A 26,183-nucleotide genomic window follows, 5' to 3' on the forward strand; every position below is an offset into this window, starting at 1 on the left:
CTTTGGTAAGTCGGAGGAACTCAGTTTATATATAAGGAGATACATACAAATATGACTCTATCTATCTATCTGGGCGGGCAGGGCGGTATGGGCAAAAACATTTATCAGGATATATCTTTGATATCGACATGACTGACGATATAATTCATGCTCCGACAATCAAGCGGCTTCATAGCTTACCAAAGTCCTACTAAAACATTTTATGGCAGATTTTCGAGCGCCTGTTCCACATAAAATCCGTTCGAGGTCAGTAAACACAACCAGAATTCATACATAAGGCGCACTGTCGATATTGGGGGAAATGAAAGGCTTGAGAGCGCCTTATAGTCTGAAAAACACGGTAATAACGACGGCCCGCTTGCATGTTCTGCAAAAAATGTTCTTTGTTGTGTATCTGACGGTCGAAAGCCAAACCAGTTCCACACCACTGAAGCTGCAGCATTTTTACAAACCAGTTCAGGTTCATCTGTTTCATTCAAAGATCCGCTTTCGCTCTTCTCGTCCTCCGTCGCCGCCGTGCTTTTTCCACCATGTGCGTATGAAACAAAGGCACTGCGCGTTTTACCCGTATTCAATCGCGACATTTCATTTTCTTATCTTATATTAGTTTATATTTCTTTTATATACATAAGATGCATGTGTATCCCCTGAACTTGAGTCATTTTGAATATATTTGGTTGCTTTTATTTGTAGCCTGAACTCAGTGACTTTTGCACACAAGAGATAAAATCTGTGTCTGAAAACAGGAAGCTGGTTCTAACAGCAGGCTGACCTTCTGGGCCCCACAGGGCTCTTCAGTCCCCTGTACGTGGCTCCATGTCCCTTCAGCTGGTTCGAACAGTAGGGAAGGGCTTTCCAAGGCTCTTTGTGGTATCAAAAAGAACTTCAAAGGTGGTGACTTATTGATCCTGTTGACTGTGAGTCATGGCAGTGTTGACCTGAAACACTCTGCTGCTGCAGATAAAGCAAATAACAGAACGAGGGCTTTTCCTTTTGTGTACACGTAACAGTGCAAACCTTGACAAGTCTTAAATAAAAATGTCTCGAGAAAGCGGTGTCCACACAGCCATTCAGCTGTAACACAACAGAAACATTTACATCAGTCTTTCTAACGGCCTCCTGATTTCAGATTAGACTGGAGATGGTGCCAGTTCAGCTCTTTAAGATCTTACTGCAGCACTTGATTTAAAAGTGTCTTTTAAAGTACCTCAAGGATCAATTTGCCAAAGTACAGACCTTATCCTCAGAGTCCTTTCTGTACAGATAGGAAGCTTCTTTTCCTGTACTAGGTGGCCACTGATTTATCTCAGTTTTGCTTAAATTTTCTGTAAGCATAAAGTCTGCTAACACTTCCAAACTGACAACAGACAAATGTACCATTCTTTTCATGTGCTTACTGTAACTCTGTAGTCATGGCTGGCCTGTGGAAGTGGAACTCTGTGACTGTTTCAAAGTAAAGACAGATTCCTTTTGGTCCTTACAAACCACAGTGAGTAGAAGTATCATTTCAAGCCCGTGGATTGAATCTTGGTATCATTTCTACTCAGGTTGGACATGTTACATGTGTTGAACTGGTTTTTAAAGGTTAAGAACATTAATAAACTCCATCCTTTCCCTCAGTGACACAAAGACTGTTAGCACCACAACAATCTCCTCATGATTAGATTGCTGTAACTCGCTGTACTTGGAAATCGTTCACTCACGTTGTCTCGTCTGCATCTGGTGCAGAAGGTTGCTGCAAGAAAGTGATGGGAGTGCAGACTGTGTGTTTTGGATCAAGCTGTGTTTTAGCACATCACTCTATATTTTATTTCATACCTTTGTCCAGTTTTCATGTGGAAACACAGCTCCTCCACCCTATCAAATATCTCCCATTTATCTTAAGTTAATTCCTGCCTTCAGAACCAGTTGTTGGGACCTTTTCAGTGGAAATAAGGGTGAATTAACCAACCTATAAGCGATAGATATGATTTTTGTGACTTTTATTTACCATCAGAAATAGTTGTTTTGTTCTGTTAAACGAAAGAGAACCGTGTGTTTTGCGGACCAACAGCCTGGATTTCAGCAGGGCAGACTTGCTGCCTGTAGAGGGAGCCCTTGTGCAGGATTCCCAATAAGGAAGCGCTGAGGTGAAATTGTGCTTCATCAGGCCCGCGGAAAAAAGCGGAAGTTGTGCTAGTTTCCTACAAAATAAAACAAAGCAAAAGAAGTAAAACGGTGGTGCTCAAACGTGACGTGAAATAGTTGGAATAATTGAAATATTGAAATAACATCAAATTTATTTTATCAAATATGTATCATGAACCGCGTGAACCTTAGTTTAAGAGTCACAAAATGTAAAAAGAGGAAAAATCACGTTGAGATTAGGATTAGTTGGTGTGACATAAATATCAGATAAACCTCAAATTAAATATTTGCTATTAATTTTGCCAAAAATACCCACGTCACACGAGGACGTGAGAGCGCGGGTCCGAAGTTGGCTTTATTGTGGTTTCACCACCGGAAGTGTGTCCGTGTGCGTGGCCTTGTCTTGACTGTGGTAACTAATCCAAGCGGCAGAGACGAGCGCAGCAGTAGGTCGCGACGTCCAGGACTGAGCCGAGGTTTGCGAGCGGGACCGGGACAGACACGCGGAGGCTGCGCTGCTTGCAGGACTTCCGCCCACAGGACCTCCCGGCTGCGCTTTCATTTCTTTCCCCGGCGCGACAAGTGGCTCTTTGGGACTCGGAGGGATTCGTGGAGACTGTTTACCGAGCGATCACCTCGGCATGGCTTCAACAACCTGCACCAGGTTTACCGACGAGTACCAGCTGTACGAGGAGCTGGGGAAGTGAGTTCGTGACTCTTTGTGTCTCTGAAGTTACTGCTGCTTTCAGTTGCTGCCGTGGAGTCACGGAGCCACCTCCGCCTGCCTGACCCCACCTTGAAGGTGCAGTCGGCGCTGTGGGCACTTCACTGTACCTGTAGTCTTACTGTCAGATACTGTAGGATCCGTGTTCGACTCCACGTCTGTAATACTTCGTGGCTGTTTCGGGACTTTATGAACCCCGCCCGTCAGTACCGAGCGCGTTAAAGGGTCCGAGGGACCGACTGAAATATCTCCGTGTTTTAAGTGTGGCCTCTAAATGCTGCGTGCTGAGGAGAAAACACGGCTGAGGACAACTTCTGTCAAAAACCAGTCAGTGTGTCATAAATGCAGGAAGTTGGTTTCGTTGGGGTCAGTGGGGTCACTCGTAAACAACGACGTGTTTCTGTCCACAGTCCCGCCCCTCTGTGCAGACGCCAACGACGTGTTTCTGTCCACAGTCCCGCCCCATTCGCTTCATCACGCATGCACCTGAACCCGAGCTGGCTTTGGGGAGCTGTGGTTGATCTCGGCCTGATCTGGGGTCAGCCTGAACGGTCATCACGTCACTGTGGTTCATTCAAATGATTGCTTCACTTTGTTATTCTGACCTGAACAAAGACTTGAGTTATTGCGGGCCTTCACTGAAGAACCACTGGATGCAAAGTTGTGTGAATGATGTAAACTGGATGCTTTGCCGCTGCTACGACGAGGCGCTTCTTAGAAAGGCCTGTTTGAAGCCTTCTCCAGTTTACATGCGCAGGAAGCAGGTGTGGCTGCTGATCAGGGATCTGCTGATGCTTCCACGTGTGCTTCAGCTGATGACCTCTGACCCGACCTTTAGTCTGAGCTCCGAGAGGATGTGCATATACTTGCCTGACATCCACCTGATGCTCACCTGTGTGTGGTTTAGTTTGCAACCCGCAGTCACTGAAAGTTCTTCTGGTTAACCTGTATGTTCAGCTGTCATTAGTGTGTCTGTCTGTGTCGACAGCCGTGCAGCACTGAGCTGTGGGTGACGCACAGTAACAGCAGAAGACGTGCTGATAAGAGCCACATGGAAAACTGGGTTACTCTGCAGCATGTGTGCAGGATGCTGGTTCAAACACGGTCGGAGCAGCGTGCTCCGTCCTGCCTGATGCTGTTTTCAGCCTCCTTCATCTCCTCTTACGCAGAGAAACTGGTCACGGGCTTAATGTTCCTGTTGTAAGTTCTCTGTGTCGATGAGCAGAGTGAAACATCGTGTATCTGCGCAGACACGCTCGCGTACAGGCCTCCCAAATACACTATGTGTAGCTAGAGCAGCGATTGGTTGAAAAGAGCGACAGTGAACGTCAGCACAGAGAGGAGAAGAAGAAGCGCGAGAAGGCAAACGAAACAAAGACAAATGATTCAAAAGTTTTTAAAAAGCAGACCCTTTTTCCACTTTGCTACAACAAAGTTCTTCATGGATGAGGACTTTGCATAGTTTCATATGCAAAGTCATCAGTTTTACTACGAATGATGTTCAGCACAGTCGAGCTTTGTTTGTGGCGTTTGGCTCAGTGAAGCCCGTCACAGCGCCGGGTGCTAACCCGGGCTTTCTTCTGTAGGGTCAGGCTGCGCTCACGTAAAGAGGAGCGCTGCCTCGCTCGCTCGTGTTGAAGCGTGATTAAAGTGCACCAGCGATGTCGAGGCGGCGACTTCAGGCAGATGCCAGAGAAGTCCAGCTGTCTGTGTCTGCAGCAGAGCATGAAGCCTGCTTACACGTGGCTGTGGACACGGGCAGCTGCACACTTGCTCATTCGTTGCATGTTTCACCCACTTTACTTCACTTGCTGCTGGTTTAGGAACAGAAACAAGAAGCTGAAAATAAGCTGCTTCACAACGATCACTCTGCACGCTGAAAAGGGACAAGTGGGGAGTTAGACAGCCTCTGACTTGTTGCAGTATCACCGTCGAATGGTGCGTGTTGTAAAATGGCTCTTGAAACTTTGGACTCGTGACACCGAGACTCGACCGGGACTTTCAGATGTAACAGTGCAACAGAAAACACTTTAAATGTCATTTTCACAGCTGTCTTTGCACATTATGAGGAGTCTGGTTGTGCAGAGGCTGATCCCTGCTTCATTGTGTCCTGTAGGGGGGCCTTCTCTGTGGTGAGGCGGTGCATGAAGATCTCCACGGGGCAGGAGTATGCTGCAAAGATAATCAACACCAAGAAGTTGTCTGCTAGAGGTGAGTACATGGTGCTTCAGGCTCTCACTGCAAACATGCAGCGGTGGCTCACTCAGAGGGAATAGCTTCTTTTTAGCCCCGTCACGCCTCAAACCAGCTTCCTCTTTCTTTTTGGCTCTATGGTTTTCATGCCTCTGCCATTGCTGCCCATGTCATCTCAGTAGCAGCCAGATGTGGTCGGGTTTCACTGCCTGCAGCTTCAAATTCACTTTTATTTTCCGTGTTTGTTATTGCATCGTCACAGTGGCCTTTTCACGACTCGTTCTGCTGTGTGCGCCGGTGATTTGTGAGGTCTTCACATTAAAACATGATTATAGAGCGTTGCCTCGTGAACTTCATGTGATGGTGTCTGTCCAACCCAGAAGCTTCTTTTTTGTCTTTAAAGTTTTCATCTTCTTACTAAAAAACAAAAACAACTTCATCAGTGTCCGTGCAGCAGGAGCCCAGGCGTCCGCTGCTGTCCAAGTGCTGATCGGCAGAAGCACGGCGCACAAACGGAAGGAGACGGGCTTGAATAGATGGGCCGTGGTGATGGAGAGTGACTGCAGTGCAGCCTCTCAGGAGGGGAGCAGGGGTTTCCCTGCAGCTAGCAGCTGTGTGGAAAGCAAAGGGTTTGCAAATGTGGTTTTAAAAAGGGAGACTTGCAACAATGAAACAAAAAGAAAAAGACGCATTTAGCTGCTGAGAGATTAGGAACTCATTTTAACCTTGTAGCCTTGGAGGACATCATAACCAATGAGAAGGGAGAGCAGGCACGGTAGATGGTTTGTCCCAGGGCTGAGCGACGATGATCTCACATCCCTGATATCAGACGTTTGTCGTGCTGACAACGATATTCATCACAAAACTTTTGTTTTCTGTAACTTCTGTGAGTCTCGGGCAGCTCGACCTGCATGAAGTGTTTTCAGCTGGGCGTCGTGTAGCTGCAGTCGAGTGGTAGATGAGTTGGAACGGCCGCGATTTTCTTTGTATGCATTACACGGCGTGCTGCGGGGCGGCGCGCTGCGGGGCGGCGCGCTGCGGGGCGGCGCGGGGCGGCGCGCTGCGGGGCGGCGCGCTACGGGCGGCGCGCTGCGGGCGGCGTGCTGCGGGGCGGCGTGCTGACGGCTCTTTTTAGCATCTCGTCCCTAAATACAATTTCACCTGATTCCGTTTATTTTGAAAAATCTCAACAGGATCTTCAGCTTTATTGTGAAAGGTTTATGTGGAAATAAACTAGCGGAGCCGCGCGATGCTCGTCGTTGGCCTCGCTGTTGCTAACGACAACGCATAACAACAGTCACTTGTCCGTAGTGTGGTCATTTTAAATATAAGAGGAGAGAGAAGGCTAAGAAATTCTACATGAAAACGATGTAAATATCAGCGTGAACGGTTTATTTTGAGACACACAGACATGAATATGAAAGATGGACGTTTCACATTCATGTCGCTTATATTGAGCTAGTTTGTCATAAGTCCACGCCGGGCTTATTTAGGCTCAATGAGGAGAAGAAGGTCAGTTGGACAGAGGAGTGTTTATAAAAGAATTGCATATAAATCTAATGGGGCTGTTCACCAGGAGAAAAACATCCGTCCTAGTTTTCCATCATTCAGCGTCATGAGGTGAAAATAATCCTAGCTCTTGAGGCAGAGATGCAGATGAGCCCTTTGGGTTGCGCCTTCAGAATAAGTGAAATCCCAAAGAAAGCCGATATGATGCTGCTGTCTTTTGGCCACATCACCACATTGCTCAAACACAGCTCGCTTACGCGTAAGCACCGCGTTCTGGTTTACAGGTTTATGGGTTGGTTACCTTCTGATAAATCACAACATTCACAGTGACATCTCTTCATTCAAATTGTGAAATCCCTTTAATCTGGCCTGCAGCACTTTAGGATGTCAGCACACAGCCGGAGGACAGACGCTCTGAAAGTCAAACACATGCAGATACGGTGGCGTGCTGATCCGAACTGACGGTCTCGTTCAGGGAGAGGCCAGAGTGCCACCAATGCCACGGCTGCTTTGTGAGGAGAAGTCCTAAACAGAAGCTCCACCTGAGAGTTCTTCTGTGTCTGCAAACATCACATCAGCAGTAGTTCTAGTGAAGGAACACGTGGTTGCAGAGTGCTGCAGCTGAGCTTGGAAGGCTTTCTGATAGATCTCACTGAGAATCTACACGTCTGTGATGGGGACTGTTCTGCATGTTAATCTGCTGTCACAGTGTGGACACTTCATTTACATCATAATGAACAGTAATTATGAAATAGTGTTAAACTGATAGACAATGCTGGGAACGCACTGGCAGCAGTGTCGGCCCTGAGCTGCCAGCACCATCACGTCAGCAGGGTGAAGCAGCCAAGGCAGGAGGACAGTTTTCAACTAGAAAGTGCATTTTCTGAAGAAACTGCAGTGTGAATGCTTGAATCTGAATGTATGCACTGAAATGAATTAATTACTGAATTTAAGTTAAAAATCTTGAATGAGATAAAAAAAAAACCCGAATTTAACCTGAAAACAAAAGTGCTGAACTGCTAAAAGCTGAAGGTTACACAGAAGAAGAAGTTGGAAAAAAGCTGAAAATGTTTTAATTTTAAATTAGAAAAACCTAAGAAATGAGAAAAGAACATTTAGAGTCAGAAAACATCTGAAAGAATATTAAAAGGTCATATTCTTTGAATCACTGAATGACTAAAATGTGATCCCTCCACTTGGACCCACACAGTTTAAAAAGTTTACATCTCTGAGCTTTGAAAGACAAGATGTTGGAAAAAGAACAACGATGGCGACGTTTTGAGGGTAAAATGATGGCTGTGACACTGTGGACACAGCAGCAGTTGAAAGAGAAGTGTTTAATATGAATCTTGGCACAGTGGCAGGCAGAGCTCGTTAAGCAGGCAGGTGTGAGCCTGGTTGCTATAGTGACTGCACCCAATGGCTCCATACACACGTACACAGACATGCGCCTCACTTTTGCTGCTTAAAATGAACAGAAAAGTCAGGCCGAAACAAATCGTTCCCAAATTAAAAGTACAAGTCGTATTGACAAAATTCTTTCACCGTGAGCGACAGCAGCTTCTAGTCTACTGAATTCTCAGTTTTCATGCCTGTGGAGTTTATTATATGGACGTGGTGACAGTGGAAAGACACCATGCTCTTCTGATTTTCAAACCAACCTTCTGAGCCAATTTAACATTAGAGTCTATGGAAGAGTTGGAGGGAGGAGGCTGTGCATTGGTGACATTTATGAAAGAACCATAACACCTAGTACAATAGTAAACACATTGGATGAAAGAGGACAGCGATGGCTACGTTTTGAGGGTAAAATCATACCTGTAGAGCAAACGCTGCGGACACAGCAGCAGTTTTAAAAAAGATTTTAAGATTAATTTTTTTGCTCCTCTCACTCTAGCAGTTGAGCTGCCTCACTCTAGCCCCAACATTCCGTCCCATACACACCCATTATAAACTCTGAAACGGGTGAAAAAACATCATGAAACTTAAACTGGAACTGAAGAAAAAGTATAATAGATATTGAAAAGATAAATACAAGTTGAATAGTTGAATGTCTTGTCTTCGTTTTAAAGTTTGAATGGTGGCTCTATGTCAATGTATGTGGAAGTAGTAAGAGTTTAAAAATGAGTAAGTTGAATGAGAATTTGAAGGGTCTCCCCATTGAAATACATGGGAAATTTTTGTTGAATAAAGTTGAATAAAATTAAAAATATAAATGTTAAAAATGAGAAAAATAGAAGCAGTCATGTCCAAAATAATAGGAATCTAACGATGTTTGAATGGTTTTTCTAAGTTGAACGGTTTTGAAGGAGTAGGCTTTCAAAAAACGTACGGAATAAGAAAATATAATAACTAGAAAGTGCATTTTCTGAAGAAACTGCAGTGTGAATGCTTGAATCTGAATGTATGGACTGAAATGAATTAATTGCTGAATTTTGAGTTAAAAATTTTGAATGAGATAAAAAAAAAAAAAAAACAACCTGAATTTAACCTGAAAACAACAGTGCTGAACTGCTAAAAGCTGAAGGTTACACAGAAGAAGAAGTTGGAAAAAAGCTGAAAATATTTTAATTGTAAATTAGAAAAACCTAAGAAATGAGAAAAGAAAATTTAGAGTCAGAAAACATCTGAAAGAATATTAAAAGGTCATATTCTTTGAATCACTGAATGACTAAAATGTGATCCCTCCACTTGGACCCACACAGTTTAAAAAGTTTACATCTCTGAGCTTTGAAAGACAAGATGTTGGAAAAAGAACAACGATGGCGACGTTTTGAGGGTAAAATGATGGCTTTAACACTGTGGACACAGCAGCAGTTGAAAGAGAAGTGTTTAAGATGAATTTTGGCAGAGTGGCAGAGAGAGCTCGTTAAGCAGGCAGGTGTGAGCCTGGTTGCTATAGTGACCGCACCCAATGGCTCCATACACACGGACACAGACATGCACCTCACTTTTGCTGCTTAAAATGAACAGAAAAGTCAGGCCGAAACAAATCGTTCCCATATGAAAAGTACAAGTCGTATTGACGAAATTCTTTCACCGTGAGCGACAGCAATGTCTAGTCTACTGAATTCTCAGTTTTCATGCCTGTGGAGTTTATTATATGGACGTGGTGACAGTGGAAAGACACCATGCTCTTCTGATTTTCAAAAGAACCTTCTGAGCCATTTTAACATTAGAGTCTATGGAAGAGTTGGAGGGAGGAGGCTGTGCATTGGTGACATTTATGAAAGAACCATAACACCTAGGACAATAGTAAACACATTGGATGAAAGAGGACAGCGATGGCTACGTTTTGAGGGTAAAATGGTGGCTGTAGAGCAAACGCTGTGGACACAGCAGCAGTTTTAAAAAATATTTTAAGATTAATTTTTTTGCTCCTCTCACTCTAGCAGTTGAGCTCTCTCACTCTAGCCCCAACATTCCGTCCCATACACACCCATTATAAACTCTGAAACGGGTGAAAAAACATCATGAAACTTAAACTGGAACTGAAGAAAAAGTATAATAGATATTGAAAAGATAAATACAAGTTGAATAGTTGAATGTCTTGTCTTCGTTTTAAAGTTTGAATGGTGGCTCTATGTGAACGTATGTTGAAGTAGTAAGAGTTTAAAAATGAGTAAGTTGAATGAGAATTTGAAGGGTCTCCCCATTGAAATACATGGGAAATTTTTGTTGAATAAAGTTGAATAAAATTAAAAATATAAATGTTAAAAATGAGAAAAATACAAGCAATCATGTCCAAAATAATAGGAATCTAATGGTGTTTGAATGGTTTTTCTAAGTTGAACGGTTTTGAAGGAGTAGGCTTTCAAAAAACGTACGGAATAGATAAAATATAATAATAAAGATTAGAAGAACAATACTGTGAATGCTTTTCAAGCATTCACACTAACTAGAAAGTGCATTTTCTGAAGAAACTGCAGTGTGAATGCTTGAATCTGAATGTATGCACTGAAATGAATTAATTGCTGAATTTTGAGTTAAAACTTTTTTAATGAGATAAAAAAAAAAACCAAATTTAACCTGAAAACAAAAGTGCTGAACTGCTAAAAGCTGAAGGTTACACAGAAGAAGAAGTTGGAAAAAAGCTGAAAATGTTTTAATTGTAAATTAGAAAACCCTAAGAAATGAGAAAAGAACCTTTAGAGTCGGAAAACATCTGAATGAATATTAAAAGGTCATATTCTTTGAATCACTGAATGACTAAAATGTGATCCCTCCACTTGGATCCACACAGTTTAAAAAGTTTACATCTCTGAGCTTTGAAAGACAAGATGTTGGAAAGAGAACAACGATGGCGATGCTTTGAGGGTAAAATGATGGCTGTAACACTGTGGAGACAGCAGCAGTTGAAAGAGAAGTGTTTAAGTTGAATCTTGGCAGAGTGAGAGAGAGAGCTCGTTAAGCAGGCAGGTGTGAGCCTGGTTGCTATAGTGACTGCACCCAAGGGCTCCATACACACGTACACAGACATGCACCTCACTTTTGCTGCTTAAAATGAACAGAAAAGTCAGGCCGAAACAAATCGCTCCCAAATGAAAAGTAAAAGTCGTATTGACAAAATTCTTTCACCGTGAGCGACAGCAATGTCTAGTCTACTGAATTCTCAGTTTTCATGCCTGTGGAGTTTATTATATGGACGTGGTGACAGTGGAAAGACACCATGCTCTTCTGATTTTCAAACGAACCTTCTGAGCCATTTTAACATTAGAGTCTATGGAAGAGTTGGAGGGAGGAGGCTGTGCATTGGTGACATTTATGAAAGAACCATAACACCTATGACAATAGTAAACACATTGGATGAAAGAGGACAGCGATGGCTACGTTTTGAGGGTAAAATGGCGGCTGTAGAGCAAACGCTGTGGACACAGCAGCAGTTTTAAAAAAGATTTTAAGATTAATTTTTTTGCTCCTCTCACTCTAGCAGTTGAGCTGCCTCACTCTAGCCCCAACATTCCGTCCCATACACACCCATTATAAATTTTGAAACGGGTGAAAAAACATCATGAAACTTAAACTGGAACTGAAGAAAAAGTATAATAGATATTGAAAAGATAAATACAAGTTGAATAGTTGAATGTCTTGTCTTCGTTTTAAAGTTTGAATGGTGGCTCTATGTCAATGTATGTGGAAGTAGTAAGAGTTTAAAAATGAGTAAGTTGAATGAGAATTTGAAGGGTCTCCCCATTGAAATACATGGGAAATTTTTGTTGAATAAAGTTGAATAAAATTAAAAATATAAATGTTAAAAATGAGAAAAATAGAAGCAGTCATGTCCAAAATAATAGGAATCTAACGATGTTTGAATGGTTTTTCTAAGTTGAACGGTTTTGAAGGAGTAGGCTTTCAAAAAACGTACGGAATAAGAAAATATAATAATAATAAAGATTAGAAGAACAATACTGTGAATGCTTTTCAAGCATTCACACTAATAAAGATTAGAAGAACAATACTGTGAATGCTTTTCAAGCATTCACACTAAATAGAATAATAATAAAGATTCGAATAACAATACTGTGAATGCTTTTCAAGCATTCACACTAATAACTAGAAAGTGCATTTTCTGAAGAAACTGCAGTGTGAATGCTTGAATCTGAATGTATGCACTGAAATGAATTAATTGCTGAATTTTGAGTTAAAAATATTGAATGAGATTAAAAAAAAAAGTCCGAATTTATACTGAAAACAAAAGTGCTGAACTGCTAAAAGCTGAAGGTTAGACAGAAGAAGAAGTTGGAAAAAAGCTGAAAATGTTTTAATTGTAAATTAGAAAACCCTAAGAAATGAGAAAAGAACATTTAGAGTCAGAAAACATCTGAAAGAATATTAAAAGTTCATATTCTTTGAATCACTGAATGACTCAAATGTGATCCCTCCACTTTGATCCACACAGTTTAAAAAGTTTAAATGCCTGAGCTTTGAAAGACACGGTGTTGGAAAGAGAACAATAATGGCGACAATTTGAGGGTAAAATTATGGCTGTAACACTGTGGACACAGCAGCAGTTGAAAGAGAAGTGCTTAAGATGAATCTTGGCACAGTGGCAGGCAGAGCTCGTTAAGCAGGCAGGTGTGAGCCTGGTTGCTATAGTGACTGCACCCAATGGCTCCATACACACGTACACAGACATGCACCTCACTTTTGCTGCTTAAAATGAACAGAAAAGTCAGGCCGAAACAAATCGCTCCCAAATGAAAAGTAAAAGTCGTATTGACAAAATTCTTTCACCGTGAGCGACAGCCATGTCTAGTCTACCTAATTCTCAGTTTTCATGCCTGTGGAGTTTATTATATGGACGTGGTGACAGTGTAAAGACACCATGCTCTTCTGATTTTCAAACGAACCTTCTGAGCCATTTTAACATTAGAGTCTATGGAAGAGTTGGAGGGAGGAGGCTGTGCATTGGTGACATTTATGAAAGAACCATAACACCTAGTACAATAGTAAACACATTGGATGAAAGAGGACAACCATGGCTACGTTTTGAGGGTAAAATCATACCTGTAGAGCAAACGCTGTGGACACAGCAGCAGTTTTAAAAAAGATTTTAAGATTAATTTTTTTGCTCCTCTCACTCTAGCAGTTGAGCTGTCTCACTCTAGCCCCAACATTCCGTCCCATACACACCCATTATAAACTCTGAAACGGGTGAAAAAACATCATGAAACTTAAACTGGAACTGAATAAAAAGTATAATAGATATTGAAAAGATAAATACAAGTTGAATAGTTGAATGTCTTGTCTTCGTTTTAAAGTTTGAATGGTGGCTCTATGTCAATGTATGTGGAAGTAGTAAGAGTTTAAAAATGAGTAAGTTGAATGAGGATTTGAAGGGTCTCCCCATTGAAATACATTATAAATTTTTGTTGAATAAAGTTGAATAAAATTAAAAATATAAATGTTAAAAATATGAAAAATAGAAGCAGTGTTGTCCAAAAGAATAGGAATCTAACGGTGTTTGAATGGTTTTTCTAAGTTGAACGGTTTTGAAGTTATAGGATTACAAAAAACGTACGGAATACAGAATAAAATATAATAATAATAACTAGAAAGTGCATTTTCTGAAGAAACTGCAGTGTGAATGCTTGAATCTGAATGTATGCACTGAAATGAATTAATTGCTGAATTTTGAGTTAAAACTTTTTTAATGAGATAAAAAAAAAGACCCGAATTTAACCTGAAAACAAAAGTGCTGAACTGCTAAAAGCTGAAGGTTACACAGAAGAAGAAGTTGGAAAAAAACTGAAAATGTTTTAAATGTAAATTAGAAAACCCTAAGAAATGAGAAAAGAACATTTAGAGTCAGAAAACATCTGAAAGAATATTAAAAGGTCCTATTCTTTGAATCACTGAATGACTAAAATGTGATCCCTCCACTTGGATCCACACAGTTTAAAAAGTTTACATCTCTGAGCTTTGAAAGACAAGATGTTGGAAAGAGAACAACGATGGCGACGTTTTGAGGGTAAAATGATGGCTGTAACACTGTGGACACAGCAGCAGTTGAAAGAGAAGTGTTTAAGATGAATCTTGGCAGAGTGAGAGAGAGAGCTCGTTAAGCAGGCAGGTGTGAGCCTGGTTGCTATAGTGACTGCACCCAAGGGCTCCATACACACGACACAGACATGCACCTCACTTTTGCTGCTTAAAATGAACAGAAAAGTCAGGCCCAAACAAATCGCTCCCAAATGAAAAGTAAAAGTCGTATTGACAAAATTCTTTCACCGTGAGCGACAGCAATGTCTAGTCTACCTAATTCTCAGTTTTCATGCCTGTGGAGCTTATTATATGGACGTGGTGACAGTGGAAAGACACCATGCTCTTCTGATTTTCAAACGAACCTTCTGAGCCATTTTAACATTAGAGTCTATGGAAGAGTTGGAGGGAGGAGGCTGTGCATTGGTGACATTTATGAAAGAACCATAACACCTAGTACAATAGTAAACACATTGGATGAAAGAGGACAGCCATGGCTACGTTTTGAGGGTAAAATCATACCTGTAGAGCAAACGCTGTGGACACAGCAGCAGTTTTAAAAAAGATTTTAAGATTAATTTTTTTGCTCCTCTCACTCTAGCAGTTGAGCTGTCTCACTCTAGCCCCAACATTCCGTCCCATACACACCCATTATAAACTCTGAAACGGGTGAAAAAACATCATGAAACTTAAACTGGAACTGAAGAAAAAGTATAATAGATATTGAAAAGATAAATACAAGTTCAATAGTTGAATGTCTTGTCTTCGTTTTAAAGTTTGAATGGTGGCTCTATGTCAATGTATGTGGAAGTAGTAAGAGTTTAAAAATGAGTAAGTTGAATGAGGATTTGAAGGGTCTCCCCATTGAAATACATTATAAATTTTTGTTGAATAAAGTTGAATAAAATTAAAAATATAAATGTTAAAAATATGAAAAATAGAAGCAGTGTTGTCCAAAAGAATAGGAATCTAACGGTGTTTGAATGGTTTTTCTAAGTTGAACGGTTTTGAAGTTATAGGATTACAAAAAACGTACGGAATACAGAATAAAATATAATAATAACTAGAAAAATTTGCATTTCCTGCGAAAATGCAGTGTGGATGCTTAAAGCTGAATCTGTATGCAAAAACTAGCTGAAAAAGCTGAAAAGTTGCAGAAATTGTAAAAACTTTGCAGAAGCAAAAGAAGTTTGCTAAAATGGAATAACTTAGCAGAACTGCAATATCTTAGAGGAAACATAATACTTGGCAGAAATACAATAGCATAGCAGAATTTAGCAGAAATATTGTAACTTACCAGAAACATGATAACTTCTCAAAAATACAAGAATTTAGGAGAAATAGTATAAGATAACAGAAAGAATATATTTAGCCAAAAATACTTAAACATTACAGAAACACTATGATTTAGAAAAATAGTACAACAGAGCAGAAATATTGTGATTTACCAGAGACACTGTGATGAACTATGAATATTGTAATTTTAAATTAAGACTATGTTTTAGCACAAATATTATAATTTGGCAGAAATACTATAATTTAGCACAAATACTATAAAAAGCAGAAATACTATAATTTAGCAGAAATACTATATTAAGCACAAACCCTATAAAAAGCAGAAATACTGTACTATGATTTGGTAGAAAAAACTATAATTAATCAGAAATACTATATTTGGCAGAAATACGGTATTTGGCACAAATCTTATAAAATAGCAGAAATAGTATGATTTAGCACAATAGTAATAACTTAAACAGAAAAATTGGAAAAGCAAAAATGGACAGCTGAAAAAATGATGAACATGCTGAAGGTCCCTCAACTATACTTGTTAAATGAAAAAAATCAGCAAAAAAATCTATAACAGCCACACAATCACAAATATGTACACATAAGAAAACACACATGCACAGAGAGAGACACACACAAGATCCAATTCAGTCAACCAGTCTAAATATATTGAATTTGAATCTTAGAATGAGATCATCCCATTAAAAGCCTTTCTCTCTCTCTCTCTCTCTCTCTCTGTCACACACACACACACACACACACACACACACACACACACACACACACACAGGGAGAGAAAAGTGAGTTTCTAGGTCAGCCTGGGAGCTGCTGAATTTGAATCCACCAATCAGAGAGCCTGTGCACTCTTTCCCTCCAAAACAGGTGCATCCTTTTTACACACGCAGCACAGAGAGACACAGGATCATTGCAGTCTATTTCTCATAATGACGACTCCCCTCAAACAAATGACCATAATTTCCTAACCGTAGGGGCTAGAGCGGTCATTCTTACACCGTTTTGTTCAGAAGAGATGGGGGAATCTTCAAGTGTTGACAATTTATCATTAAAATATGAATTTTTAGAGATATATGACACGGATGACTTGTTGACTTAGAAGCCACGAATTCCCCAATATGCAAATTTGAATACCTGGAGCCCACATACATGATTGGCTGGCTGGGAAGCTGTACAGGCCCTGATTTGTGGATTTGAATTCCTCAGCCCTCAGATATGATTGGCTGGCTTAGAAGCCATGAAGTCCCCAATATGCAAATTTGAATGCCTCAGGACACATATATGATTGGCTGGGAAACTGTGCAGGCCCTGATTTGAAAATTTGAATGTCTAAGTCCTCACAGAGGATTGGCTGCCTGGGGACCAGGCAGAAATATATAGAAATACTATGATTAAGCATAAATACTACATTTAGTAGAAATACTATGTTTTAGCACAAATACTATAAAAAGCAGAAATACTATAATTTAGCAGAAATACTATATTAAGCACAAATCCTATAAAAAGCAGAAATACTATAATTTAGAACAAATAGTATAAAAAGCAGAAATACTATAATTTAGCAGAAATACTATGTTAGGCACAAATCCTATAAAAAGCAGAAATATTATAATTTAGCAGAAATACTATGTTAGGCACAAATCCTATAAAAAGCAGAAATACTATAATTTAGCAGAAATACTATATTAGGCATAAATCCTATGAAAAGCAGAAATAGTATGATTTAGCAGAAATACTGTATTTAGCACAAGTACCGAAAAGTACCAGAAATACTATGATTTAGCAGAATAGTAATAACTTATTGAAACACAAATGCACAGAGGGACACACAAACACAGGCTCTAATCCAGTCAACCAGTCTAACTATGTTCAATTTAAATCCTACAATGACATGCTGCCAAATAAGGGCAGGGTCCTCTCTCTCCCACTAAACACACACACACACACACACACACACACACACACAGGGAGAGAGGACTAAGTTTCTAGGTCAGCCTGGGAGCTGCTGAATTTGAATCCACCAATCAGAGAGGCTGTTTACGTTTTCCCGCCAAAACAGGTGCATCTTTTTACACACGCAGCACAGAGACATAGACCTGCTTCTTTCAGTTTATTTCACATAGTGAGGATTCCCCTCAAACAAATGACCATAATTTCCTAACCATAGGGGCTAGAGCGGTCATTCTTACACCGTTTTGTTCAGAAGAGATGGGGGAATCTTCAAGTGTTGACAATTTATCATTAAAATATGAATTTTTAGAGATATATGACATGGATGACTTGTTGACTTAGAAGCCACGAATTCCCCAATATGCAAATTTGAATACCTGGAGCCCACATACATGATTGGCTGGCTGGGAAGCTGTGCAGGCCCTGATTTGTGGATTTGAATTCCTCAGCCCTCAGATATGATTGGCTGGCTTAGAAGCCATGAAGGCCCCAATATGCAAATTTGAATGCCTCAGGACACATATATGATTGGCTGGGAAGCCGTGCAGGCCCTGATTTGAAAATTTGAATTTCTCAGTCCTCACAGAGGATTGGCTGCCTGGGGACCTGGCACAAATACTATAAAAAGCAGAAATAGTATGATTAAGCATAAATACTACATTTAGTAGAAATACTATGTTTTAGCACAAATAGTATAAAAAGCAGAAATATTGTAATTTAGCAGAAATACTATATTAGGCACAAATCTTATAAAATAGCAGAAATAGTATTATTTAGCACAATAGTAATAAGTTAAACAGAAAAATTGGAAAAGCAAAATGGACAGCTGAAAAAATGCTGAACATGCTGAGGGTCCCTCAAATATACTTGTTAAATGAAAAAATCAGCAAAAAAATGCACAGGGAGAGAGAAGTAAGTTTCTAGGTCAGCCTGGGAGCTGCTGAATTTGAATCCACCAATCAGAGAGCCTGTGTACTTTTTCCCGCCAAAACATGTGCCTCTTTTTACACACGCAGCACAGAGAGGCACAGGATTATTGCAGCCTATTTCTCATAGTGAGGACTCCCCTCAAACAAATGACCATAATTTCCAAACCGTAGGGGCTAGAGCGGTCATTCTTACACCGTTTTGTTCAGAAGAGATGGGGGAATCTTCCAGTGTTTACAATTTATCATTAAAATATGAATTATTAAAGATATTTGACTTGTAATGCACCATAACTGAGTAGAGCGAAGCAAAAACTGCCTTGACTTGCCCTCAAACAACGCTTTCTAACTCGAAATCTATTTGGAGTATCGATATCATTCTTTCACCGTAAGAGACAGCAGGCTTTGGTGAACAATCATGGAAATTTTCAGGTCTCTGTGGAAATCCAACAAAAAGTTATGACGAGAGAAAAAAGTGGTTCATTTCCACAGTTTGAAATCTGAAGAAATCTGAGCGAAGGACGAATTTCCTACCCTCAAACAAGTCCAACTCATTTCAGAACGGTAATAGGTGAGAAAGAAATTCTTGAATTGTGAGCGTCAGGGGTGTCTGAAGATATTCGGGGACAAGCCTCATGTCTTAACTTTGCTTCGTTAAGGAGATATGACGATTCGAATATGCCTCTCATTACAGAAATCCAGCGGTGATTTTGAACAAGCTCTCCATTCACTTTATATGGAGAGTTTTCTGACCTTGTGTTAGTCTGAGGAGATTTGCAAAAATTCTATAAATCCCACAACAATGATGGTGACATTTTCTGAAAGCCAGCAAAAATACCTACGTTTTGATGTATAATTTGTGGAAGTTGAGTGAAAATTGAGCAAGTAGCAGGAAGTTGTTCGGACATGAAGTGAAAATTGCAAAACCTTCAGTGGCACACTGGAAGCCAAGAGCATAGCAACCATAACAACACATGTATTTTGTGAAAAATCACAATTTTGCAACTCAAAACTTTAAGAGGCATAAAAGTAAAATAGTAAAAGATTTGAAAAAGCTGAATCATACCTGAATAGCCCAATAATTTGTGAACATTTTAAAGTTTGAATGGTTGTTCTAGGTGAAAATATGAGGAAGTAGTTAAGTTTCAAAAACAAGCAAATTTTAGCAGAATTGCTGAAGTTTCCCATTCATTTCAATGGGACAAATTAAAGGAAAAAAGCTTAATATTTTAAAAAGTATAATAGTTAAAAATAGCAAAAATCGTAGCAGGAAAGAGCAAAAATAGCAGAATAGTTTAAAATTTGAACGGTGAAAATCGGCTGAAAATTGTGGAAGTAGTTTAACGGCGAAAAGTGTACGGAAGCAACTAGAATAATAATAATAATAATAATAATAATAAAGAATAAAGAGAAACAGGAACTCAATAGTGTGGATGCTTAAAGCATCCACACAATAATAACTAGAAAGTGCATTTTCTGAAGAAACTGCAGTGTGAATGCTTGAATCTGAATGTATGCACTGAAATGAATTAATTGCTGAATTTTGAGTTAAAACTTTTTTAATGAGATAAAAAAAAAGACCCGAATTTAACCTGAAAACAAAAGTGCTGAACTGCTAAAAGCTGAAGGTTACACAGAAGAAGAAGTTGGAAAAAAACTGAAAATGTTTTAAATGTAAATTAGAAAACCCTAAGAAATGAGAAAAGAACATTTAGAGTCAGAAAACATCTGAAAGAATATTAAAAGGTCCTATTCTTTGAATCACTGAATGACTAAAATGTGATCCCTCCACTTGGATCCACACAGTTTAAAAAGTTTACATCTCTGAGCTTTGAAAGACAAGATGTTGGAAAGAGAACAACGATGGCGACGTTTTGAGGGTAAAATGATCGCTGTAACACTGTGGAGACAGCAGCAGTTGAAAGAGAAGTGTTTAAGATGAATCTTGGCAGAGTGAGAGAGAGAGCTCGTTAAGCAGGCAGGTGTGAGCCTGGTTGCTATAGTGACTGCACCCAAGGGCTCCATACACACGTACACAGACATGCACCTCACTTTTGCTGCTTAAAATGAACAGAAAAGTCAGGCCCAAACAAATCGCTCCCAAATGAAAAGTAAAAGTCGTATTGACAAAATTCTTTCACCGTGAGCGACAGCAATGTCTAGTCTACCTAATTCTCAGTTTTCATGCCTGTGGAGCTTATTATATGGACGTGGTGACAGTGGAAAGACACCATGCTCTTCTGATTTTCAAACGAACCTTCTGAGCCATTTTAACATTAGAGTCTATGGAAGAGTTGGAGGGAGGAGGCTGTGCATTGGTGACATTTATGAAAGAACCATAACACCTAGTACAATAGTAAACACATTGGATGAAAGAGGACAGCCATGGCTACGTTTTGAGGGTAAAATCATACCTGTAGAGCAAACGCTGTGGACACAGCAGCAGTTTTAAAAAAGATTTTAAGATTAATTTTTTTGCTCCTCTCACTCTAGCAGTTGAGCTGTCTCACTCTAGCCCCAACATTCCGTCCCATACACACCCATTATAAACTCTGAAACGGGTGAAAAAACATCATGAAACTTAAACTGGAACTGAAGAAAAAGTATAATAGATATTGAAAAGATAAATACAAGTTGAATAGTTGAATGTCTTGTCTTCGTTTTAAAGTTTGAATGGTGGCTCTATGTCAATGTATGTGGAAGTAGTAAGAGTTTAAAAATGAGTAAGTTGAATGAGGATTTGAAGGGTCTCCCCATTGAAATACATTATAAATTTTTGTTGAATAAAGTTGAATAAAATTAAAAATATAAATGTTAAAAATATGAAAAATAGAAGCAGTGTTGTCCAAAAGAATAGGAATCTAACGGTGTTTGAATGGTTTTTCTAAGTTGAACGGTTTTGAAGTTATAGGATTACAAAAAACGTACGGAATACAGAATAAAATATAATAACTAGAAAGTGCATTTTCTGAAGAAACTGCAGTGTGAATGCTTGAATCTGAATGTATGCACTGAAATGAATTAATTGCTGAATTTTGAGTTAAAAATATTGAATGAGATAAAAAAAAAAAAACAAAAAAAAAAACGAATTTAACCTGAAAACAAAGGTGCTGAACTGCTAAAAGCTGAAGGTTACACAGAAGAAGGAGTTGGAAAAAAACTGAAAATGTTTTAAATGTAAATTAGAAAACCCTAAGAAATGAGAAAAGAACATTTAGAGTCAGAAAACATCTGAATGAATATTAAAAGGTCATATTCTTTGAATCACTGAATGACTCAAATGTGATCCCTCCACTTTGATCCACACAGTTTAAAAAGTTTAAATGCCTGAGCTTTGAAAGATACGGTGTTGGAAAGAGAACAATAATGGCGACAATTTGAGGGTAAAATGATGGCTGTAACACTGTGGACACAGCAGCAGTTGAAAGAGAAGTGCTTAAGATGAATCTTGGTACAGTGGCAGGCAGAGCTCGTTAAGCAGGCAGGTGTGAGCCTGGTTGCTATAGTGACCGCACCCAATGGCTCCATACACACGCACACAGACATGCGCCTCACTTTTGCTGCTTAAAATGAACAGAAAAGTCAGGCCGAAACAAATCGCTCCCAAATGAAAAGTATAGGTCGTATTGACAAAATTCTTTCACCGTGAGCGACAGCAATGTCTAGTCTACCTAATTCTCAGTTTTCATGCCTGTGGAGCTTATTATATGGACGTGGTGACAGTGGAAAGACACCATGCTCTTCTGATTTTCAAACGAACCTTCTGAGCCATTTTAACATTAGAGTCTATGGAAGAGTTGGAGGGAGGAGGCTGTGCATTGATGACATTTATGAAAGAACCATAACATCTAGTACAATAGTAAACACATTGGATGAAAGAGGACAGCCATGGCTACGTTTTGAGGGTAAAATCATACCTGTAGAGCAAACGCTGCGGACACAGCAGCAGTTTTAAAAAAGATTTTAAGATTAATTTTTTTGCTCCTCTCACTCTAGCAGTTGAGCTGCCTCACTCTAGCCCCAACATTCCGTCCCATACACACCCATTATAAACTCTGAAACGGGTGAAAAAACATCATGAAACTTAAACTGGAACTGAAGAAAAAGTATAATAGATATTGAAAAGATAAATACAAGTTGAATAGTTGAATGTCTTGTCTTCGTTTTAAAGTTTGAATGGTGGCTCTATGTCAATGTATGTGGAAGTAGTAAGAGTTTAAAAATGAGTAAGTTGAATGAGGATTTGAAGGGTCTCCCCATTGAAATACATTATAAATTTTTGTTGAATAAAGTTGAATAAAATTAAAAATATAAATGTTAAAAATATGAAATTTAGAAGCAGTGTTGTCCAAAAGAATAGGAATCTAACGGTGTTTGAATGGTTTTTCTAAGTTGAACGGTTTTGAAGTTATAGGATTACAAAAAACGTACGGAATACAGAATAAAATATAATAATAATAACTAGAAAGTGCATTTTCTGAAGAAACTGCAGTGTGAATGCTTGAATCTGAATGTATGCATTGAAATGAAATAATTACTGAATTTAAGTTAAAAATTTTGAATGAGATTAAAAAAAACAAAAAAAAAAACCCGAATTTAACCTGAAAACAAAAGTGCTGAACTGCTAAAAGCTGAAGGTTACACAGAAGAAGGAGTTGGAAAAAAACTGAAAATGTTTTAAATGTAAATTAGCAAACCCTAAGAAATGAGAAAAGAACATTTAGAGTCAGAAAACATCTGAATGAATATTAAAAGGTCATATTCTTTGAATCACTGAATGACTCAAATGTGATCCCTCCACTTTGATCCACACAGTTTAAAAAGTTTAAATGCCTGAGCTTTGAAAGATACGGTGTTGGAAAGAGAACAATAATGGCGACAATTTGAGGGTAAAATGATGGCTGTAACACTGTGGACACAGCAGCAGTTGAAAGAGAAGTGCTTAAGATGGATCTTGGTACAGTGGCAGGCAGAGCTCGTTAAGCAGGCAGGTGTGAGCCTGGTTGCTATAGTGACCGCACCCAATGGCTCCATACACACGTACACAGACATGCGCCTCACTTTTGCTGCTTAAAATGAACAGAAAAGTCAGGCCGAAACAAATCGCTCCCAAATGAAAAGTAAAAGTCGTATTGACAAAATTCTTTCACCGTGAGCGACAGCAATGTCTAGTCTACCTAATTCTCAGTTTTCATGCCTGTGGAGCTTATTATATGGACGTGGTGACAGTGGAAAGACACCATGCTCTTCTGATTTTCAAACGAACCTTCTGAGCCATTTTAACATTAGAGTCTATGGAAGAGTTGGAGGGAGGAGGCTGTGCATTGGTGACATTTATGAAAGAACCATAACACCTAGTACAATAGTAAACACATTGGATGAAAGAGGACAGCCATGGCTACGTTTTGAGGGTAAAATCATACCTGTAGAGCAAACGCTGCGGACACAGCAGCAGTTTTAAAAAAGATTTTAAGATTAATTTTTTTGCTCCTCTCACTCTAGCAGTTAAGCTGCCTCACTCTAGCCCCAACATTCCGTCCCATACACACCCATTATAAACTCTGAAACGGGTGAAAAAACATCATGAAACTTAAACTGGAACTGAAGAAAAAGTATAAAAGATATTGAAAAGATAAATACAAGTTGAATAGTTGAATGTCTTGTCTTCGTTTTAAAGTTTGAATGGTGGCTCTATGTCAATGTATGTGGAAGTAGTAAGAGTTTAAAAATGAGTAAGTTGAATGAGGATTTGAAGGGTCTCCCCATTGAAATACATTATAAATTTTTGTTGAATAAAGTTGAATAAAATTAAAAATATAAATGTTAAAAATATGAAAAATAGAAGCAGTGTTGTCCAAAAGAATAGGAATCTAACGGTGTTTGAATGGTTTTTCTAAGTTGAACGGTTTTGAAGGAGTAGGCTTACAAAAAACGTACGGAAAAATAAAATATAATAATAATAATAATAAAGATTCGAATAACAATACTGTGAATGCTTTTCAAGCATTCACACTAATAACTAGAAAGTGCATTTTCTGAAGAAACTGCAGTGTGAATGCTTGAATCTGAATGTATGGACTGAAATGAATTAATTGCTGAATTTTGAGTTAAAAATATTGAATGAGATTTAAAAAAAACAACAAAAAAAAAACGAATTTAACCTGAAAACAAAGGTGCTGAACTGCTAAAAGCTGAAGGTTACACAGAAGAAGAAGTTGGAAAAAAGCTGAAAATGTTTTAATTGTAAATTAGAAAAACCTAAGAAATGAGAAAAGAACATTTAGAGTCAGAAAACATCTGAAAGAATATTAAAAGGTCATATTCTTTGAATCACTGAATGACTAAAATGTGATCCCTCCACTTGGATCCACACAGTTTAAAAAGTTTACATCTCTGAGCTTTGAAAGACAAGATGTTGGAAAGAGAACAACGATGGCGACGTTTTGAGGGTAAAATGATGGCTGTAACACTGTGGACACAGCAGCAGTTGAAAGAGAAGTGTTTAAGATGAATCTTGGCAGAGTGAGAGAGAGAGCTCGTTAAGCAGGCAGGTGTGAGCCTGGTTGCTATAGTGACCGCACCCAATGGCTCCATACACACGGACACAGACATGCACCTCACTTTTGCTGCTTAAAATGAACAGAAAAGTCAGGCCGAAACAAATCGTTCCCATATGAAAAGTACAAGTCGTATTGACGAAATTCTTTCACCGTGAGCGACAGCAATGTCTAGTCTACTGAATTCTCAGTTTTCATGCCTGTGGAGTTTATTATATGGACGTGGTGACAGTGGAAAGACACCATGCTCTTCTGATTTTCAAAAGAACCTTCTGAGCCAATTTAACATTAGAGTCTATGGAAGAGTTGGAGGGAGGAGGCTGTGCATTGGTGACATTTATGAAAGAACCATAACACCTAGGACAATAGTAAACACATTGGATGAAAGAGGACAGCGATGGCTACGTTTTGAGGGTAAAATGGTGGCTGTAGAGCAAACGCTGTGGACACAGCAGCAGTTTTAAAAAAGATTTTAAGATTAATTTTTTTGCTCCTCTCACTCTAGCAGTTGAGCTGTCTCACTCTAGCCCCAACATTCCGTCCCATACACACCCATTATAAACTCTGAAACGGGTGAAAAAACATCATGAAACTTAAACTGGAACTGAAGAAAAAGTATAATAGATATTGAAAAGATAAATACAAGTTGAATAGTTGAATGTCTTGTCTTCGTTTTAAAGTTTGAATGGTGGCTCTATGTCAATGTATGTGGAAGTAGATACAGTTTAAAGAGGAGGAATTTGAATGAGAATTTGAAGGGTCTCCCCATTGAAATACATTATAAATTTTTGTTAAATAAAGTTGAATAAAATAAAAAATATAAATGTTAAAAATGAGAAAAATAGAAGCAGTGTTGTCCAAAAGAATAGGAATCTAACGGTGTTTGAATGGTTTTTCTAAGTTGAACGGTTTTGAAGGAGATAGATTACAAAAAACGTACGGAATCCATAATAATAAAATACTAGAAAGTGCATTTTCTGAAGAAACTGCAGTGTGAATGCTTGAATCTGAATGTATGCATTGAAATGAAATAATTACTGAATTTAAGTTAAAAATTTTGAATGAGATAAAAAAAAAACCCCGAATTTAACCTGAAAACAAAAGTGCTGAACTGCTAAAAGCTGAAGGTTACACAGAAGAAGAAGTTGGAAAAAAGCTGAAAATGTTTTAATTGTAAATTAGAAAAACCTAAGAAATGAGAAAAGAACATTTAGAGTCAGAAAACATCTGAAAGAATATTAAAAGGTCATATTCTTTGAATCACTGAATGACTCAAATGTGATCCCTCCACTTGGACCCACACAGTTTAAAAAGTTTACATCTCTGAGCTTTGAAAGACAAGATGTTGGAAAAAGAACAACGATGGCGACGTTTTGAGGGTAAAATGATGGCTGTAACACTGTGGACACAGCA

The 26,183-nt window shown here is 38.9% G+C and overlaps 1 protein-coding gene across 18 annotated transcripts in view; it reads left to right on the top strand.

Annotated features, from left to right (window-relative positions):
• Positions 1-2,535: 2,535 nt before the first annotated feature.
• The window catches only part of LOC146576935 (calcium/calmodulin-dependent protein kinase type II delta 1 chain), a 97,909-nt gene continuing 74,261 nt past the window's right edge, over positions 2,536-26,183 (top strand). For all 18 annotated transcript variants that reach the window (XM_085251306.1, XM_085251281.1, XM_085251363.1 and 15 more), the window contains exons 1-2: positions 2,536-2,830; positions 4,968-5,062. In XM_085251306.1, the coding sequence (XP_085107432.1) occupies positions 2,769-2,830; positions 4,968-5,062 (157 nt within the window). In that variant the 5' untranslated portion in view covers positions 2,536-2,768. The remainder of the gene's footprint in view (positions 2,831-4,967; positions 5,063-26,183) is intronic.

This window comes from Mchenga conophoros, linkage group LG3 (genome assembly GCF_057382185.1).
Source record: "Mchenga conophoros isolate Kocher_MC1m ecotype Shallow Benthic linkage group LG3, M_conophoros_male_GT1.1, whole genome shotgun sequence".
Taxonomy (NCBI): Eukaryota; Metazoa; Chordata; class Actinopteri; order Cichliformes; family Cichlidae; genus Mchenga; species Mchenga conophoros.